Raw genomic sequence first — 21,270 nt, forward strand, 5'->3', positions numbered from 1 at the left:
AGGTAGGCTTGTATAGCTATAAACTTCCCTCTTAGAACTGCTTTTGCTGCATCCCATAGGTTTTGGATTGTCGTGTTCTCATTGTCATTTGTCTCTAGGTATTTCTTGATATCCTCTTTGATTTCTTCAGTGATCTCTTGGTTATTTAGTAAGGTATTGTTCAGCCTCCATGTGTGTTTTTTATGTTTTTTTTTCCTGTAATTCATTTCTAATCTCATAGCATTGTGGTCAGAAAAGATGCTTGACATGATTTCAATTTTCTTAAATTTACTGAGGCTTGATTTGTGACCCAAGATATGATCTATCCTGGAGAATGTTCTGTGCACACTTGAGAAGAAAGTGTAATTTGATGTTTTTGGATGGAATGTCCTACAAATATCAATTAAATCTATCTGGTCTATTCTGTCATTTAAAGCTTCTGTTTCCTTATTTATTTTCGTTTTGGATAATCTGTCCATTGACATGAGGTGTTAAGGTCCCCCATGATTATTGTGTTACTGTCGATTTCCTCTTTTATAGCTGTTAGCAGTTGCCTTATGTATTGAGGTGCTCCTATGTTGGGTGCATATATATTTATAATTGTTATATCTTCTTCTTGGATTGATCCCTTGATCATTATGTAGTGTCCTTCCTTGTCTCTTGTAACATTCTTTATTTGAAAGTCTATTTTATCTGATATGAGTACAGCTACTCCAGCTTTCTTTTGATTTCCACTGACATGGAATATCTTTTTCCATCCCCTCACTTTGAGTCTGTATGTGTCCCTAGGTCTGAAGTGGGTGTCTTGTAGACAGCATATAGATGGGTCTTGTTTTTGTACCCATTCAGCAAGCCTGTGTCTTTTGGTTGGAGCATTTAATCCATTCACGTTTAAGGTAATTATCAATATGTATGTTCCTATGACCATTTTCTTAATTGTTTTGGGTTTGTTTTTGTAGGTCCTTTTCTTCTCTTGTGTTTCCCAATTAGAGAAGTTCCTTTAGCATTTGTTGTACAGCTGGTTTGGTGGTGCTGAATTCTCTTAGCTTTTGTTTGTCTGAAAAGCTTTTGATTTCTCTATCGAATCTGAATGAGATCCTTGCTGTGTAGAGTGATCTTGGTTGTAGGTTCTTCCCTTTAATCCCTTTAAGTATATCATGCCACTCTCTCCTGGCTTGTAGAGATTCTGCTGAGAAATAAGCTGTTAACCTTATGGGAGTTCCCTTGTATGTTATTTGTTGTTTTTCCCTTGCTGCTTTCAATGTTTTTTCTTTGTCTTTAATTTTTGCCAATTTGATTACTATGTATCTTGGCGTGTTTCTCCTTGGGTTTATCCTGTATGGGACTCTGCGCTTCCTGGACTTGGGTGGGTATTTCCTTTCCCATGCTAGGGAAGTTTTCGACTATAATCTCTTCAAATATTTTCTTGGGTCCTTTCTCTCTCTCTTCTCCTTCTGGGACCCCTATAATGCAAATGTTATTGCATTTAATGTTGTCCCAGAGGTCTCTTAGGTTGTCTACATTTCTTTTTATTCTTCTTTCTTTATTCTGTTCCACAGCAGTGAATTCCACCATTCTGTCTTCCAGGTCACTTATCCGTTCTTCTGCCTCAGTTATTCTGCTATTGATTCCTTCTAGCGTAGTTTTCATTTCAGTTATTGTATTGTTCATCTCTGTTTGTTCTTTAATTCTTCTAAGTCTTTGTAAAACATTTCTTGCATCTTCTCAATCTTTGCCTCCATTCTTTTTCTGAGGTCCTGGATCATCTTCACTATCATTATTCTGAATTCTTTTTCTGGAAGGTTGCCTATCTCCACTTCATTTAGTTGTTTTTCTGGGGTTTTATCTTGTTCCTTCATCTGGTACATAGCCCTCTGCCTTTTCATCTTGTCTATCTTTCTGTGAATGTGGTTTTTATTCCACAGGCTGCAGGATTGTAGTTCCTCTTGCTTCTGCTGTGTGCTTTCTGGTCGACGTGGCTATCTAAGAGGCTTGTGCAAGTTTCCTGATGGGAGGGACTGGTCGTGGGTAGAGCTGACTGTTGCCTTGGTTGGCAGAGCTCAGTAAAAGTTTAATCTGCTTGACTGCTCATGGATGGGTCTGGGTTCCCTCCCTGTTGGTTGTTTGGCCCAGGGGAACCCAACACTGGAGCCTACCTGGGCTCTTTGGTGGGGCTAATGGCAGACTCTGGGAGGGCTCACACCAAGGAGTACTTCCCAGAACTTCTGCTGCCAGTGTCCTTGTCCCCACGGTGAGACACAGTCACCCCCTGCCTCTGCAGGAGACCCTCCAACACTAGCAGGTAGGTCTGGTTCAGTCTCCCCTGGGGTCACTGCTCCTTCCCCTGGGTCCCCATATGCACACTACTTTGTGTGTGCCCTCCAAGAGTGGAGTCTCTGTTTCCCCCAGTCCTGTCGAAGTCCTGCAATCAAATCCCACTAGCCTTCAAAGTCTGATTCTCTAGGAATTCCTCCTCCCATTGCTGGACCCCCAGGTTGGGAAGGCTGACATGGGGCTCAGAACCTTCACTCCAGTGGGTGGACTTCTGTGGTATAAGTGTTCTCCAGTCTGTGAGTCACCCACCCAGCAGTTACAGGATGTGATTTTACTGTGATTGCGCCCCCCCTACCGTCTCACTGTGGCTGCCTCTTTGTCTTTGGATGTGGGGTTATCTTTTTTGGTGAGTTCCAGTGTCCTCCTGTGGATGATTGTCCAGCAGCTAGTTGTGATTCTGGTGTTCTCACAAGAGGGAGTGAGAGCACGTCCTTCTACTCCGCCGTCTTGGTTCAGGGCCGAAAATCTCTTGTTAAATTCACATGCATTTTATTTTTGATGCTATTGTAAATGGAATTGTTTTCTCAATTTTATTTTCAGATTATTCGTTGCAAGTGTATAGAAATACAATTGATTTTGGTATATTGATCTTGTACCTTGAAATCTGATGAACTTATTTGCTAGTTGTAATAGTCTTTTTTAGCACATTCCTTAAGATTTGTTATATACAAGATCATGTCACGTGCAAATAGAGACAGTCTTACTTCTTTTTCAATCTGGGTGACTTCTATTTCATTTTCTTGCCTAACTGACCTAGCATGAACCTGCAGTATAATGTTAAATAGGAGCAGTAAGAGCAGACATTCTTTTCTTATTTTTGATCTCACAAGGGAAGCAGTCTTGCAGCATTAAGTATGATTTAAGCTGTGGGTTTGCCTTTGTTCCTGAAAGATAGTTTTGCTGAATACATAATCCTAAATTTACAGTTACTTCTTTCAGTACATAAAGGTATTATTCCACTGTTTTCAGATTTCCTTGTGACTAAAACTTCAGCTGTCAGCTTATTTACCATTCATATGCAGATGATCTGTCTCTTATCTCTGGCTACGTTTAAGACAGGTTTTTTTGGTTGCTTTTGGTGATCTGCAGTTTCACCATGATGTGTGTAGGTAGATTTCTTTTATATTTTTCTACTGGGATTCATTAAGTTTCCTAGATTCAAGGATTTGTGTCCCTATATTAGGAATTTGTGTCCCTAATCTCTATACTGGCTACTGCTGGCAACAAAAATACACTCTAAGCAAGTTGACATTGAAAATATTCAGAAAAATAATAGTCTCTTTTGTTTTCAAAATCTCCATTAAAAGAATTTCTATGATCTCCCTATGGAAGACTGTCAAAATGGCCAAATTCTTCCCTTCTCTGTATTCACACCATTGAAAACTGATTCTGCAGGTCCTCACACAAAAGGCAAGGTTTATTTCTCCATGATCTTGAATCTGTGTTGGCCATTTGACTTGTTTTGGCCAATGGGACATTAACAAGTATAACATAAGCTGAGGCTTGAAAAGATCTTGTTTACTTAAGTCTGCTCTCTTGTTGAATTTGGAACTCTGAGACCACCATGGAAATGAGTCCAAGCCAGTCTGCTGGAGGATGAGAAACCAAATGGAGGCACTCAGGTCAACTGCCTGCCAACCACTGCCAGCTGACCCACCATAACATCATGGTGAGGTGAGGAGAGATAAGCAGAGCCAGGTCAGATTGGAAGAAGTGCCCAGCCCACCCAGAGAATCATGAGCTAAATAAAAGATTGTTTTAAACTATTAAATTTTGGCTTAAAGCAAAACATAACAAATACAACCTCTTAAGACTATAACTGTAGAGTCATGGCTCAAATCTCCTTATAACAATTTTATTCTCATTACCCTTTGCCCTGTTTCAATTTCTGGGGATGTAAAAATGGTCTCCCACCAAGATACTCTTGCAGGTCAACTTGCACTAAAGGGGTATGCCAATCCTCAGTATAAAATACAAACCACATGAAGTTTTGCCAAGATGGCAGAGTAGAAGGATATGAACTCACCTTCTCTCACAAAACACAAAATCATAGCTAACTGCTGAACAACTATCAACAATAACAACAACAAAAACACTGGAACCTACCAAAAAAGATATTGTACGTCCAAAGACAAAGAAGGAGCCACTTTGAGATGGTAGATGCAATTGCAATAAAATCAAATTCCATACCTGCTGGGTGGGTGACCCACAAGCTGGAATATAATTATATCAAAGAGGTTCTCCCACAGGAGAGAAAGTTCTGAGCCCCACATCAGGCTCCCCAGCCTGGGGGTCTGGCATCGGGAGGACGAGCCCTCAGAGCATCTGGCTTTGAAGACCAGTGGAGTTTGATCACAGGAATTCCACAGGACTGGGGGAAACAGAAAACTCCACTCTTGGAGGGTGCACACAAGGGCTCATGCACACCAGAACCCAGGGGAAAAAGCAGTGACCTCATAGGATCCTGGGCCAAAACTACTTGCCAGTATTGGAGGGTCTCCTGTGGAGGCAGGGGGTTGGCTGTGGCTCACTTCAGGGACAGAGACACTGATGGCAGTAGTTCTGGGGAGTACTCATTGGCGTGAGCCCTCCTAGAGGCCACCATTTTCTCACTAAGACCACCCAACAGCCTTTAGGCTCCAGTGCTGGGACACCTCAGGCTAAACAACAAACAGGGCTGGAAAACAGCCCCACCCATCAGCAGACAGGCTGCCCAAAGTCCTCCTGCGCCCATAGCTTCCCACTAATCACACGTCTTAACACGGCCCTGCCAACCAGAGGGACAAGACACAGCTCCACCCACCAGTGGGCAGGCACCAGTCCCTCCCACCAGGAAGCCTGCACAAGCCTCTTGGACCAGTCTTATCCACCAGGGGGAAGACAGAGAAGCAAGAATTATAACCCGGCAGCCTGCAGAACAGAAACCGCGATCACAGAAAGCTAGACAAAATGAGATGGCACAGAAATATGTCCCAGATGAAGGAACAAGATGAAATCATAGAAGAACAACTAAATGAAGTGGAGATAGGCAATATACCCGAAAAAGAATTCAGAGTAATGATGGTAAAGATGATCCAAGATCTTGGATAAAGAATGGAAGCACAGACTGAGAAGATACAAAAAATGTTTAACAAAGAGCTAGAAGATCTAAAGAACAAACAGAGATGAACAATTCAATAACTGAAGTGAAAAATACACTAGAAGGAATCAATAGCAGAATAAATGAGGCAGAAGAATGAATAAGTGAACTGAAAGACAGCATGGTGGAAATCACTGCCATGGAACAGAACAAAGAAAAAAGAATGAAAAGAAATGAGGTCAGTCTAAGAGACCTCTGGGACAACATTAAACACACCAACATTTGCATTATAGGGGTCCCAGAAGGAGGAGGAGAGAGAGAGAGAGAAAGGACCTGAGAAAATATTTGAAGAGATACAGCCAAAAACTTCCCTAGCATGGGAAAGGAAACAGTCACCCAAGTCCAGGAAATGCAGAGACTCCCAGGCAGGATAATCCAAGGAGGAACACACCAAGACACATAGTAATCAAATTGACAAAAAATAAAGACAGAAAGAAAATATTAAAAGCCACAAGGGAAAAGCAACAAATAACATACAAGGGAATATCCATAAGGTTATCAGCTGATTTTTCAGCAGAAACTCTGCAGGTCAGAGGGAGTGGCATGATATACTTAAAATGATGAAAGGGAAAAACCTATAACCAAGAATACTCTACCCAGCAAGGCTCTTGTTCAGCTTCAACAGAGAAATCAAAAGCTTTACAGACAAGCAAAAGCTAAAAGAGTTCAGCACCACCAAGCCAGCTTTACAACAAATGGTAAAGGAACTTCTCTACGTGGAAAAGAAAAGGCCACACATAGAAATAAGAAAATTATGAATGGAAAAGCTCACTGGTAAAGGCAAACATATAGTAAAGGTAGGAAATCATCTACGCAAATATGATATCAAAACCAGCAACTGTGAGGAGAGTACAAATGCAGGATATTGGAAATGCATTTGAAATTAAAAGACCACCAACTGAAAACAATCTTGTGTATGTACAGACTGCTATATCAAAACCTCATGGTAACTAAAAACCGAAAATCTACAGTAGATACACACAGAAAAAGGAAAAGGAATCCAAACACAGCACTAAAATTAGTCATCAAATCATAAGAGAAGAGAACAAATGAGGAAGGGGAGAAAAAAGACCTGCAAAAACAAATCCAAAACAATTAACAAAATGGCAATAAGAACATAGATATTGATAATTACCTTAAATGTAAATGGATTAAATGTTCCAACCAAGAGACATAGACTGGCTGAATGGATACAAAAACAAGATCCGTTTATATGCCGTCTATAGGAGACCCCCTTCAGATTTAGGGACACATACAGACTGAAAGTGAGGGGATGGAAAAAGGTATGCCATGCAAATAGAAATCAAAAGAAAGCTGAAGTAGCAATACTCATATCAGACAACATAGACTTTAAAATAGGCTGTTACAAGAGACAAAGTAAGACACTACATAATGATCAAGGGATCAATCCAAGAAGAAGATATAACAATTGTAAATATATATGTATCCAATATAGGAGCACCTCAATATATAAGGCAAATGCTAGCAGCCGTAAAAGGAGAAATCCACAGTAACACAATGATAGTGGGAAAACGTAACACAATGATAGTGGGAGAATTTAACAATCCAGTTACATCAATGGACAGATCATCCAGACAGAAGATCAATAAGGAAACACAGGCCTTAAATGACAAATTAGATCAGATGGACTTAACTGATATTTATAGAACATTCCATCCAAAAGCAACAGAATACATTTTCTTCTCAAGTGCACATGGAACATTCTCCAGGATAGATCTTATCCTGGGCCACAAATCAAGCCTCAGTAAATTTAAGAAAACTGAAATCATATCAAGCATCTTTTCTGACTACAACACAATGAGACTAGAAATCAATTACAGGAAAAAATCCTGTAAAAAACACAAACACATGGAGGCTAAACAATATGTTACTAAACACTCAATGGATCACTGAAGAAATCAAAGAGGAAATCACAAAATACCTAGGAACAAATGAAAACAAAAACACAATGGTCCAAAACCTACAGGATGAAGCAAAAGTGGTTCTAAGAGGGAAGTCTATAGCAATACAATCTTACCTAAGGAAATAAGAAAAATCTCAAAGAAACAACCTAACCTCACACCTAAAGCAACTAGGGAAAGAAGAACAAAAAAAACCCAAAGTTAGCAGAAGGAAAGAAGTCATAAAGATCAGAGCAGAAATAAATGAAATAGAGATGAAGAAAACAAAGTCAAAGATCAATGAAGCTAAAACTTGTTTCTTTGAAAAGATAAACTAAATTGATAAACCTTTAGCCAGACTCATCAAGAAAAAAAGGGAGAGGGCTCAAATTCACAAAGTTACAAACGAAAAGGGAGACATTACAACTGATATCACAGAAATACAAAGGATTGTAAGAGACTACTAGAAACAACCATATTCCAATAAAATGGACAACCTAGAAGAAATGGACAAATTCTTAGAAAGGTAAAACCTTCCAAGACTGAACCAAGAAGAAACAGAAGATATGAACAGACCAATCACAAGTACTGAAACTGAAACAGTGATTAAAAAACTTCCAACAAACAAAAGCCCAGGACCAGATGACTTCACAGGTGCATTCCATCAAACATTTAGAGAAGAGTTAACACCAATCCTTCTGAAACTCTTCCAAAAATTTGCAGAGGAAGGAACATTCCCAAGCTTATTTTATGAGGCCACCCTGATAGCAAAACCAGAGAAAGATATCACAAAAAAAGAAAATTACAGGCCAATATCATGGATGAACATAGATGCAAAAATCCTCAACAAAACACTAGCAAACTGAATCAACAATACATTAAAAGTATCATACACCATTAAAAAGGATCATACACCTAGATCAACTGGAATTTATTTCAGGGAAGCAAGGATTCTTCAATATTCGCAAATCAATCAGTGTGATAAACCACATTAAGAAACGGAAGGATAAAAACCGTACGATCATCTCAACAGATGCAGAAAAAGCTTATGACAAAATTCAACACCAATTTATGATAAAACCCACCAGAAAGTGGGCATAGAGGGAACTTACATCAACATAATAAAGGCCGTATATGACAAACCCATAGCTAACATCATTCTCAATGGTGAAAAGCTGAAAGCATTCCCTGTAAAATCAGGAACAAGGCAAGGATGTCCACTCTCACCACTTTTATTCAACATAGTTTTGGAAGTCCTAACCATGGCAATCAGAGAAGAAAAAGAAATAAAAGGAATCCAAATTGGAAAAGAAGAAGTAAAACTGTCACTGTTTGCAGATGACACGATACTATACCTAGAAAACCCTAAAGATGCTACCAGAAAACTACTAGAGCTCATCAATGAATTTGGTAAAGTTGTGGGATACAAAATGAATACATAGAAATCTCTTGCATTTCTATACACTAATAATGAAAGATCAGAAAGAGAAATTAAGGAAGCACTCCCATTTACCATAGCATCAAAGAGAATAAGATACCCAGGAATAGACCTACCTTAGGAGGCAAAAGATCTGTACTCTGAAAACTGTAAGATGCTGATGGAAGAAATTGAAGATGACACAAACAGACAGAAAGATATACCACGTTCTTCGATTGAAAGAATCAATACTGTCAAAATGATTATACTACCCAAGGCAATCTACAGATTCAATGCAACCCCTATCAAATTACCAATGGCATTTTTCACAGAACTAGAGCAAAACCTTTAAAAATTTGTGTGGAAACATGAAAGACCCAGAATAGCCTAAGCAATCCTGAGAAAGAAAAACGGAACTTGAGGAATCAGGCTCCCTGACTTCAGACTACACTGCAAAGCTAAAGTCATCAAAACAGTATGGTACTGGCACAAGAACAAAAACAATGGAACAGGATAGAAAGCCCAGAAATAAACCCATATGGTCAATTAATCTATGGCAAAGGAAGCAAAATATACAATGGGGAAAAGACAGTCTCTTCAATAAGTGGTGCTGGAAAAACCGGACAGCTACATGTATAAGAATGAAATTAGGGACTTCCTTCGTGGTCCAGTGGGTAAGACTCTGCACTCCCAATGCAGCGGGCCCAGGTTCAACCCCTGGTCAGGAAACTAGATCCCACATGCCACAACTAAGCGTTCGCATGCCACAACTAAAGATTCCACATGGTGCAACTGAAAGATCCTGCATGCCATAACTAAAAGATCCTGCATGCTGCAACTAAGGATCCCGCATGCTGTAATGAAGGTCCCCCATGCTGCAACTAAGACCCAACGCAGCCAAATAAATACAAAAAAAAGCTTTTAAAAAAGAATTAAATTAGAACATTCTTTAATACCATACACAAACTAAACTTAAAATGGATTAAAGACCTAAATGTGAGACCAGATACTATAAAACTCTTAGAGGAAAACATAGGCAGAAATCTTTGACACATCACAGCAATATCTTTTATGATCCATCTCCTAGAGTAATGAAATAGAAACAAATATAAACAAATGGGACCTAATTAAACTCAAAAGCTTTTGCACAGCAAAGGAAACAATAAACAAAATGCAAAGATAACCCACAGAATGAGACAAAATATTTGCAAACAATGTGACTGACAAGGGATTAATCTCCAAAATATACAAACGTTTCATGCAGTTCAAAATCATAAAAACAAACAATCCAATCAAAAAATGGGCAGAAGACCTAAACGGAAATTTCTCCAAAGAAGACATACAGATGGTCAACATGAAAAGATGCTCAACATTGCTAATTATTAGAGAAATGCAAATCAAAACTGTAATGAGGTGTCACCTCACACCAGTCAGAATGGCCATCATCAAAAAGTCTATAAACAGGGCTTCCCTGGTGGTGCAGTGGTTGAGAGTCCACCTGCCGATGCAGGGGACACGGGTTCGTGCCCCGGTCCGGGAAGATCCCACATGCCATGGAGCGGCTAGGCCCGTGAGCCATGGCCATTGAGCCTGCGTGTCTGGAGCCTGTGCTCTGCATTGGGAGAGGCCACAACAGTGAGAGGCCCGCGTACCACAAAAAAATTAAATAAATAAATCTACAAACAATAAATGCTGGAGAGGGTGTGGAGAAAAGGAAACCCTTGTACACTGTTGGTGGGAATGTAAATTGGTACAACCACTATGGAGAACAGTATGGAGGTTCCTTAAAAAACTAACAATAGAGCTACCAAATTATCCAGCAATCCTACTTCCGGGCATATATTTGGAGAAACCCATGGTTCAAAAGGATACATGCACCCCATTGTTCACTGCAGTGCTGTTTACAATAGGCAAGACGAAGCAACCTAAATGTCCATCAATAGACAAATGGATAAAGAAGATGTGGTACATATATACAATCGAATATTAGTCTGCCATTAAAAAAGCATGAAATAATGCCATTTGCAGCAACATGGACAGAGAAAGACAAATATCACATGACATAGCTTACATGCGAAATCTTTAAAAAAAAATGATACAAATGAAATTATTTACAAAACAGAAACAGACTCACACCCTTAGAAAACAAACTTATGGTTACCAAAGGGGAAAGGTTGGGAGGGAGTGATAAATTGGGAGTTTGTGATTGGCATATATACACACCACTGTATTTAAAATAGAAAACCAACAAGGACCCACTGTAAAGCATAGGAAACTTCAGTCAGTATTCTGTAATGGGGGCAGAGTCAAGATGACGGTGTGGGAAAATGGGGAGTTCGCATCTCCCCACAATTAGGGTGCCTGCCGGATGCTGGTGGGGGAACTCGATACCCAAGGAGATGGGAGGAATTCCCAAGCAAACCAGTAGGACGTGGGGGGACTGAGAGGAGAGAAGAAGTGGAGGCCAGACAGGACCAGTGCCCCTGAGGGGTGGCTGAGATAGGGGAGGGGTTCCCACGCCTGGAGGGACCCACAGGAGCTCAGATAAGGGGGGAACATGCCCAGCGTTTCCCCTGCCCATTGGGCAGGGGAAGTCTGCCCAGCTCTTGGGCCTGGTCCATTGCCCTCAGAGGCCCCCTCTGGGCCACGTTGGTACTGGGAGCATAGGACAGAGGCCAGGGGAGAACAGGAGAGGCAGGCAGGAGGGGTCTTCCAGGACTGGAGGGGCGGGAGAGGAGCAGAGGGCATTTGCCCCGCCCACTCAGGTCCAGGAAGCCTGCTGGGCTCCCAGGTGGGGTCCCCCGCCCTCTGAGACCAGAGGCACAAGGCATGCCTGGGCCCCTTCTGTTCCGTTGAGCCTAAGCCCCACACCCCCACACCCCCCAGGGCCTTTTCCAGCCCTGTGGGTCCTAAGCATAGGCCCCACCCCCTGCCCAAACCCTATCTTTGCTTAGGTCCCACCCTCCACAGCCAAGGCCTTTTCCCCCATTTTTTTTTTCTTTTTCTTTTACTTTTCCTTCCTCCTCTTTTTTACTACTGTCATACTGTTGTACCTTCTGGTTATTGATTCATCTATATTTTTATATTCTTTCTAACATACCTGTTAGTTTCCTAGTCTAATTTTATTTTTTACTTTGTTATTGGCCTTTTTTTTTTTGCCACCCCACACGGCTTGCTGGATCTTGGTTCACTTGCCAGGGGTCAGGCCGAAGCTCCTGCAGTGGGAGCTCCAAGTCCAAACCACTGGACTAACAGAACAGTAATGACAATAAATATGATCCAGAATCTCAGAAATAGAATGGAGGCACGGATAGAGAAAATACAAGAAATGTTTATCAAAGATCTAGAAGCCAGAAGGGAATGGCAGGATATACTTAAAGTGATGAAAGAGAAAAACCTACAATCAAGATTACTCTACCCAGCAAGGACCTCATTCAGATTTGAACATTCCACCTGAAAGTGGCAGAATACACTTTCTTCCTAGGTGCACACAGAACATTCTCCAGGATAGATGACATCTTGGGTTACAAATCAAGCTTTGGAAAATTTAAGAAAATTGAAATTGTATCAAGCATCTTTTCTGACCACAATGCTAAGATACTGGAAATTAATTACAGGAAAAAGACTGTAAAAAACACAAATACATGGTGGCTAAACAGTGCACTACTAAATAACCAAGAGATCACTGAAGAAATCAAAGAAGAAATCAAAAAATACCTAGCAACAAATGACAACAAAAACATGATGACCCAAAACCTATGGGATGCAGTAAAAGTAGTTCCAAGAGGGAAGTTTGTAGCAATTCAATCTCACCTCAAGAAACAAGGAAAATCTCAAATAAACAATCTAACCCTACATCTAAAGCAACTAGAGAAAGAAGAACAAAGAAAACCCAAAGTCAGTAGAAGGAAAGAAATCATAAAGATCAGAGCAGAAATAAATGAAATAGAAATGAAGAAAACAATAGCAAAGATCAGTAAAGCTAAAAGCTGGTTCTTTAAGAAGATAAACAAAATTGATAAACCGTTAGCCAGCTTCAGCAAGAAAAAAAGGGAGAGGATGCAAATCAAATCAATAAAATTAGAAATGAAAAAGGTGAAAGTACAACTGACATTGCAGAAAAACAAAGGATTATAAGAGACGACTACAAACAACTATATGCCAATAAAATGAACAACCACAAAGAAATGGACAAATTCTTGGAAAGGTACAATTTTCCAAGACTGAACCTGGAAGAATTAGAAAATATAAACAGCCCTATCCCAATTAATGAAATTGCAGCTGTAATTAAAAATCTTCCAACAAACAAAAGTCCAGGACCAGATGGCTTCACAGGTGAATTCTATCAAACATTTACGGAAGATCTGACAACAATTCTTCTCAAATTCTTCCAAAAAACTGCAGAAGGAGAAACACTACCAAATACATTCTACAAAGCCACTGTCACCCTGATACCAAAACCAGACAAAGATATCACAAAAAAAGAAAATTATGGACCAATATCACTGATGAATATCGATGCAAAAATCCTCAAAAAATACTAGCAAACAGAATCCAACAATATATTAAAAGGATCATACACTATGATCAAGTGGGATTTATCCAAGGGATGCAAGGATTCGTCAACATATGCAAATCAATCAATGTGATACAGCATATTAACAAATTAAGGAATAAAAACCATATGATTAGGCTTCCCTGGTGGCGCAGTGGTAGAGAGTCTGCCTGCCGATGCAGCGGACACGGGTTCGTGTACGGGAAGATCCCACATGCCGTAGAATGGCTAGGCCCGTGAGCCATGGCCGCTGAGCCTGCGTGTCCAAAGCCTGTGCTCTGCAATGGGAGAGGCCACAACAGTGAGAGGCCCGCGTACCACAAAAAAACAAACAAAACAACAACAACAAAAAAACCCATATGAGCATCTCAATAGATGCAGAAAAAGCTTTTGACAAAATTCAACACCCATTTATGATAGGAACTCTCTAGAAAACGGGCATAGAGGGAACCTACTGCAACATAATAAAGACCATATATGACAAACCCACAGCAAACATCATACTCAGTGATGAAAAACTGAAAGCATTTCCACTAAGATCAGGAACAAGGCAAGGATGTCCACTCTCACCACTCTTATTCAACATAGTTTTGGAAGCCCTAGCCACAGCAATCAGAGAAGAAAAAGAAATAAAAGGAATACAAATTCGAAAGGAAGAAGTAAAACTGTCACTGTTTGCAGATACTGTACATAGAAAATCCTAAAGATGCCACCAGAAAACAACTAGAACTAATCAGTGAACTTGGTAAGGTTGCAGGACACAAAATTAATGCACAGAAATCTCTGGCATTCCTATACACTAACAACGAAAAATCAGAGAGAGAAATTAAGGAAACAACCCCACTTACCATTGCAACAAAAGGAATAAAATAAGTAGGAATTTATTTCTAAATAAATTAAGGAGGCCAAAGATTTGTACTCAGAAAACTATAAAACACTGACAAAAGAAATCAAAGATGACATAAACAGATGCAGAAATATACCATGTTCTTGGATTGGAAGAATCAACACTGTGAAAAATGACTATACTGCCCAAAGCAATCTACAGATTCAGTGCAGTCCCTATCAAACTACCAATGGCATTCTTCACAGAATTAGAACAAGAAATGTTACAATTCGTATGGAAACACAAAAGACCCCGAATAGCTGAAGCAGTCTTGAGAAAGAAAAACAGACCTGGAGGAATCAGGCTCCCCGACTTCAAACTATACCACAAAGCTATAGTAATCAAGACAGTATGGTACTGGCACAAAAATAGAAATATAGATCAATGGAACAGGATAGAAAGCCCAGAGATAAACCCACGCAATATAGTCACCCAGTTTACAAAAAAGGAGGCAAGAACATACAACAGAGAAAAGACAGACTCTTCAATAAGTGGTGCTGGGAAAACTGGACAGCTACATGTAGAAGAATGAAATTAGAACACTATATAACACCATAAACAAAAATAAACTCCAAATGGATTAAAGACCTAAATGTAAGACCAGATACTATAAACCTCTTAGAGGAAAACATAAGAAAAGCATTCTTTGACATAAGCCACAGCAAGATCTTTTTTGACCCACCTCCTAGAATAAAGAAAATAAAAAACAAAAATAAACAAATTGGACCTAATTAAACTTAAAAGCTTTTGCACAGCAAAGGAAACCATAAACAAGATGAAAAGACAACCCTCAGAATGGGAGAAAATATTTGCACATGAAACAATTGACAAAGGATTAATCTCCAAAATATATAAACAGCTCATGGAACTCAATATCAAAAAAACAAACAATGCAATCCAAAAAAGAGCAGAAGACCTAAATAGACATTTCTCCAAAGAAGACATACAGATGGGCAAGAGGCACATGAAAAGATGCTCAACATCACTAATTATTAGAGAAATGCAAATCAAAGCTACGATGAGGTATCACCTGACACCAGTCAGAATTATCAAAAAATCTAGAAACAATAAATGCTGGAAAGGGTGTGGAGAAAAGGGAACCCTCTTGCATTGTTGGTGGGAATGTAAATTTATACAGCCACTATGGAGAACAGTATGGAGGTTCCTTAAAAAACTAAAAATGGAAATACCACATGACTCAGCAATCCCACTATTGGGCATACACCCTAAGAAAACCATAATTCAAAAAGAGACATGTACCACAGTGTTCATTGCAGCACTATTTACAATAGCCAAGATATGGAAGCAACCTCAATGTCCATCGACAGATGAATGGATAAAGAAGATGTGGCACATATATACAATAGAATATTATTCAGCCATAAAAAGAAACAAAATTGAGTTATTTGTAGTGAGGTGGATGGACCTAGGGTCTGTCATATATAGTGAAGTAAGTCAGAAAGAGAAAAACAAATACTGTATGGTAACACATATATATGGAATCTAAAAAAAAAAAAAAGGTTCTGAAGAACCTAGGGGCAGGACAGGAATAAAGACACAGATGTAGGGAATGGACTTGAGGACACAGGGAGGGGGAAGGGTAAGCTGGGACGAAGTGAGAGAGTGGCATCGACATATATACACTACCAAATGTAAAACAGATAGCTAGTGGGGAGCAGCCGCATAGCACAGGGAGATCAGCTCGGTGCTTTGTGACGACCTAGAGGGGTGGGATAGGGAGGGTGGGAGGGAGGCTCGAGCGGGAGGGGATATGGAGATATATGTATGCATATGGCTGATTCACTTTGTTGTACAACAGAAACTAACACAGTACTATGAAGCAATTATACTCCAATAAAGATGTATTAAAAATATATTCTGTAATAACCTAAATGGGAAAAGAATTTGAAAAAGAATAGATATATGTATATGTAGAACCGAATCCCTTTGCTATCCACCTTTGCTGTAACACAACATTGCAAATCAACTATTCTCTAATATAAAATAAAAATTAAAAAAATAAAATGAAATAAAAGCCACACAATTAAAATATACCCCATATAAGCTTCTATAAATAAATTAAGGAATATGAATATGAGATTTATTTGCTCAGTGAAGAGTCCAGTTAGATCCTGGGGAAGGAAATTTGCAACTTTAATGATGGCAGAGGAAGTCAATCTCAGATACATGAGGCTGAAGTTCAGTAGCAGATACTAAAATGAACAGATCTGGGGGTTTCAGTTGACCTTAAATTCAATATACATCAGTGGTGTGAAGTGGCTTCTCAGGAAGTTCATTCAATATCAGTCACATTAAAGAAATGTAGTCCTTGCTGTATTTGGCAGACCTTGAGAAGCATGGTCTGTTTTGGGCAGTAGGCTTTAGGGATGATAGTGACAAACCAGAACAGATCAAGGAAGAAGACTTCAGGATGATTATACAAGTTGGAATCATTTCAGATGAGGCCCAGTTTAAGGACCTGCAATATAACTGTGTATGTGGGGCAGGCCTGGCTACAAGTATGTGAAGGGCAGCCACCGGGAAAAGCAACCACAAAGAGCTCATCAAACCCCATGAGGACAAATCTAAAACCAAGTGGAAGTTAAAGGTTTGAGGTCAAACATTTTCTAAACTCACAGAGCAATCCAACATCAGAATGGATTCTCTGTGGAACAGGAAGCCTGGAAGAAAAGTTCAAGAAGTGGAGGCTGTTGTGGCATTAGACAGGGACACTGGGGAGGGAGTGTTGTCCTGTTTGGGCCAGAGGGCTCTCCAGGCTCCTTCAGCCGAGTCCCTCTTCTCCTGCTGCTAGTGAGCCTTCTTCCTTTGGGAATGCTTAGCTGGGTTGAGCTAAGGTTTTATAAATTAGCCATGGGTAAGCTGTCACAATTAGAGGTAACGCAGCGTCCATCTGCTCCCAAATTGCAAACCTTACCGAAGTCAAGACGTACCTTCTCCCTTGTGAAACCTAACCTCTGAGGACTGTCACACTCACGTCAGAGCCACGCCAAATTTTAGCCGTGACAGCTTGCTCTTTCATTGGCTCTCAAACTGATTTATAGGCACAAGCCAGTAGTCTTCTCAGATGTGTAAGATAAGCTTGCAGGATTGCCTTTTTCCTTCTGGGTCAGTGCTTCCACTCTGGGGTCACCAGGCTCCCTTTCTCCCCACCCCCCCCATATCCCATGGCTTCCCTCACTCTACCCTCCCTCTTCACGCCATGCCGCTGAAGGGAGAATTCTCATTACTGGCTCAAGGAAGGTCATTTTAGGCCTTTGCAGGTATCTCAGTTGCCTGTGTCTGTTCTGCCTGCCCCATGGCATGTCCTGGGGTGAGAGCATGGCGTGGAATCTGAGAAGGGTGTTGGGAGATTGGGCCTCCTACCTTGACAGGTGAAGCATCTGATGTGGAAATGGTTATTGTGGACGCGAACCACCTCCCCTTTGCAGGTGTCTCCACATCGATAGCACTGGATGACACTGGAGCTGCCCCGGGGATTGTAAGGATTCTGCTGATAAGGAACTGTAAAGAGAAACAAAGAGATCACCATCCAGAAGGTCCTTATTCTTTAAAAAGTCTGCCATAAGAAATGATTATAATCTTAACTGGCAGAAAAAGCAGAAAGGGTGACAATGATTAGCAAAATATCTTCAATACATCATCGGGCTGAGTATGCCAAGCTAAGACATCTTTAGAAGGTGAGTGGCATTAAGTTATGAGTCCATAAATCTCCTTAAGTAGGCAGAGACTTATGAGTGAGCATAACCTTTTCTTGCAATAATGGAGGCCAAATTCACAAATGAAGAAAAATAAAAGAGGAAGTTGAGTATTTCAAGGTAAATGATCCAGAAATACTATTTCTTGGGAGATCTCTGGATCAATACCAGGTCCCAAACAAAGGGGATTTAGGTCTTGCCATTGACTCCTGGGTCTCAAGGAAATGGGTGGCTGACTCTGCCTCCAAATGGCCTTTTTGTTGAGCAAGATACAGTCCCTCTCGGCACCTCAGTTTATACATCTATAAAATGAGGATGGACAATGGTAGTTGACTTTCTATAAAGGCATGAAGGGAGGCACTCTAGTTGGAAGGAAGTTGCTGAGGCAACTCACCTTACAACTGCCTTTGAACAGCACTTTCCATAACATTGAGAAAATGTCACACGTGTATAGTTAAGAAGAAAGAGCTGGTGGAGACTATGAAGGGGCTGAAGTCACTGGGCTTGCAGTGCTATGGTCAGCATTTGATGATGCTGTAGATCTATACTTGCCTTTTGAGGCTACTGATCTCTTGCTTAGATTTTCTCATGGCTACTTTTCTAGATTTCCTTTCCCTGAGATATACTTTGCTTCACCATTCTATAATCTGGTCATCTAGCATTTAATAATAATAGTAGGCACCTGCCTAGAACATAAAATTTCAGGGTTGGAAGGGATATTAATAGCTGTCTGGTCCAACCGCATTATATATAAACTGTTGAGATAACTTTGCCAGTGAGGAACCCAATCTTCTCTCTTGGAGGAAGTCCCTAGGGGCCCCAGGGAGAGAACCACTCAATTCCTCAATTTTTACTCAAGGCTGTAGCAACAGTCCACAAACTTCTGCTCATACCCTATTAGGATAAGGCTCACTTTTGTCCTAACTATAAGGATGACCACTTGATTGGAGGGGAATTGGTGTCTAGCATTTAGACATGTAGACTTACTGGCTAAACTCTGAATAAGCATAATATAAGTTAACCTGGACTCACAGAAACCTTGAACTGCCAAGGAATCTAGAGGTCACCTAGTTCAAGGGTTCTTGACCTAGTATGGTAGTTGTGTCTGTTCACTGAAATTTCAATCTTTTATTCTTGGCACGTGGTGTCTTGCTTGGCAACGAAATGTGAATGGAAATTGTGTGTCACTTCCAACTGGAAGCCCTAGGAGCCAGTATGGTATCTGCCATATTGCCTTCCCATAGCCCAGCAGCCAGTGGTACCCCCAGATGGTGTGCAGGATGCCTCAGCTTGGATCCCTGGCTGAGAAATCCTGGAGCAGAGCTCTAAGCTAACCCAGGTTGAACATCTATCATGAGCCAGGAGGAATATCTGATGGCATATCTTCTAAGATTTTTTTGTTACTGTAGCATACCTGACTGATACACCTGATATCTAATATTTCTCTCTAATGAAAGGTGTTATATACATTATCCTACAGCTTTTTTCAGATTCTCAGAGATGATCTCCATAACTGATCTCATCCACCCTCCTCCTTTTAAAGTCAAGGAACAGGAAAGCAGGACTTTCGATTACCTCCCACATCTTGAATCATAAGTGCACGGTAGGGCAAAGAGCTGGTTGCTTAGCCCTGAAACTACTATTGCTGAAAACTTTGCTATCTGAGGTGGGAGAATAATACCTTTCTTACAGTCTTTCTCTCAAGGAGTTCATGTCCCTTAAGTTTTTATTTTCCGTCTTAAATTTAAGACAAAAGTTAAATGAGTTAGCTAGTTAACTAAAATATTAATTAACTCAGTAAATGGGTTAATACATGTAAAGCATTTCAAAACGTACATGAAGTGCTCCGCAAATGTATCCAGTGCTCGGTATCATGACCATCACATCCTCCCCAGAGCTCAGAGCAATCTTTCTCCACCCCCAGAATATCCACAAACATTCTCCTTAGTCCTGTCTCCTTTGCTTCTTTTTCTGATTCCTGCTTAATGTCCCCTGGAATATATTTCACTCTCCCGTCTCCCCCCCTCCCCCCAATTTTGGAGAAAAATTTAGATTCTATTTATATGAGCAATGTAATGATCTCCTACTGCTAAGGGAAACAAAGCTGTGAGTCTGAAAATAAAATAGGAATGGCATAATCATCACCATCAATAACGAGAGCTCTTGAAAGTATCCAAAATCCCTCCAGAATCACTACGCAAACTTTCATCTACCTCTTCTAACTGATCACACCTTATTGCTCAAGAACCAGCAAGATCAATTAAATTTTTCAGAATTTGATTTTCTGGGGAGATGGATTAGTGATCATGGTTTTCAGTCAAAACTCAATCTTTGAACCATTCAAATAAAAAGCCATAAAATCAGAGTGAGGGGATGGATTGGGAAAACAGACCTTCTGGGGCAGAGTACCCGTGGGCTCCCAGCCCTAACTCTACTGCTCCCTTCAGGATGAGGCTGCTGTTATGGTGATGCTGACTGTGACCAGAGTCCACAAATGTCTGACGCTTATAAATAGTCCCATAAACAAAAATGCATGCATCGCTGGTGTGAGTTCTTCCAGATTGGTGATGTAAGCCGTGACTATAAAAGGTCTGCGGTGTAGCATGATTTGAGCTTACGGGCATGTGAAGACCTTTCCTCATCCAGACAGTGCCAATAGGAACTCTGGGGATCAAGGGAAGCTCCACTGAGATATGCCACATCTGCTCTTGCCCTGGAAGCCACCTCATTTTCAATAAGATTTTGTATTCTCAGTTAAGTCAGCAACTTAATCTAACCTTATTGTGTGTGTGTATGGGGGGGTGGTGTGGTGATATCTCTTCCCTCCAATCTATAACACCCTCTGAAACTCTAAAATTTTACTGTTGATTTTCTGCTGGTTATTATTTCCATTAATTTTTATCTCAAAGTACTAAAATTCAGTCATGTGATTTACAATATTTATCTATGGGCAAATGTCTTTTGAATTCCAAATTGACTTATACATGAAGTTTTAGACTGCTTTGTGTTAGGAACTGCCTATCCTTGAGAGCAACATTTGAAAGCAGGACATTATTTCTTCAAAGCCTCAAAGGACATAGCTCTTCTCACTTGTGAAATAATCCATGAAGTTACCAAGTTTAGACATATGGGTCATGTGCTATATTTCTGAAACGCATGCAAGGATTCCCTCTGGCTTCTGTTTCATGTTAGTTGGCCAAAAAGTGTACCCAGGAGAGTCATTCCCAGTTACTAGTCCTTAAGCGGTGACGTCCAATAGAATTTTCTGAGATATGGAAATGTTCTATATCTACGCTGTCCAATATAATAATCACTAGCCATATGTGGCTATTGGGCACGTGAA

General features: G+C 40.3%; 1 protein-coding gene across 2 annotated transcripts in view; it reads right to left on the bottom strand.

Moving 5' to 3' along the window:
• ABLIM3 (actin binding LIM protein family member 3) overlaps nt 1-21,270 on the bottom strand; it is a 144,062-nt gene that overhangs the window by 81,922 nt on the left and 40,870 nt on the right. For both annotated transcript variants that reach the window (XM_024738249.1, XM_024738248.1), the window contains exon 3: nt 17,596-17,733. In XM_024738249.1, coding sequence (XP_024594017.1) covers nt 17,596-17,733 — 138 coding nt within the window. The remainder of the gene's footprint in view (nt 1-17,595; nt 17,734-21,270) is intronic.

The sequence above is a fragment of the Neophocaena asiaeorientalis genome, unplaced genomic scaffold (assembly GCF_003031525.2).
Source record: "Neophocaena asiaeorientalis asiaeorientalis breed wild unplaced genomic scaffold, Neophocaena_asiaeorientalis_V1.1 scaffold404, whole genome shotgun sequence".
Taxonomy (NCBI): domain Eukaryota; kingdom Metazoa; phylum Chordata; class Mammalia; order Artiodactyla; family Phocoenidae; genus Neophocaena; species Neophocaena asiaeorientalis.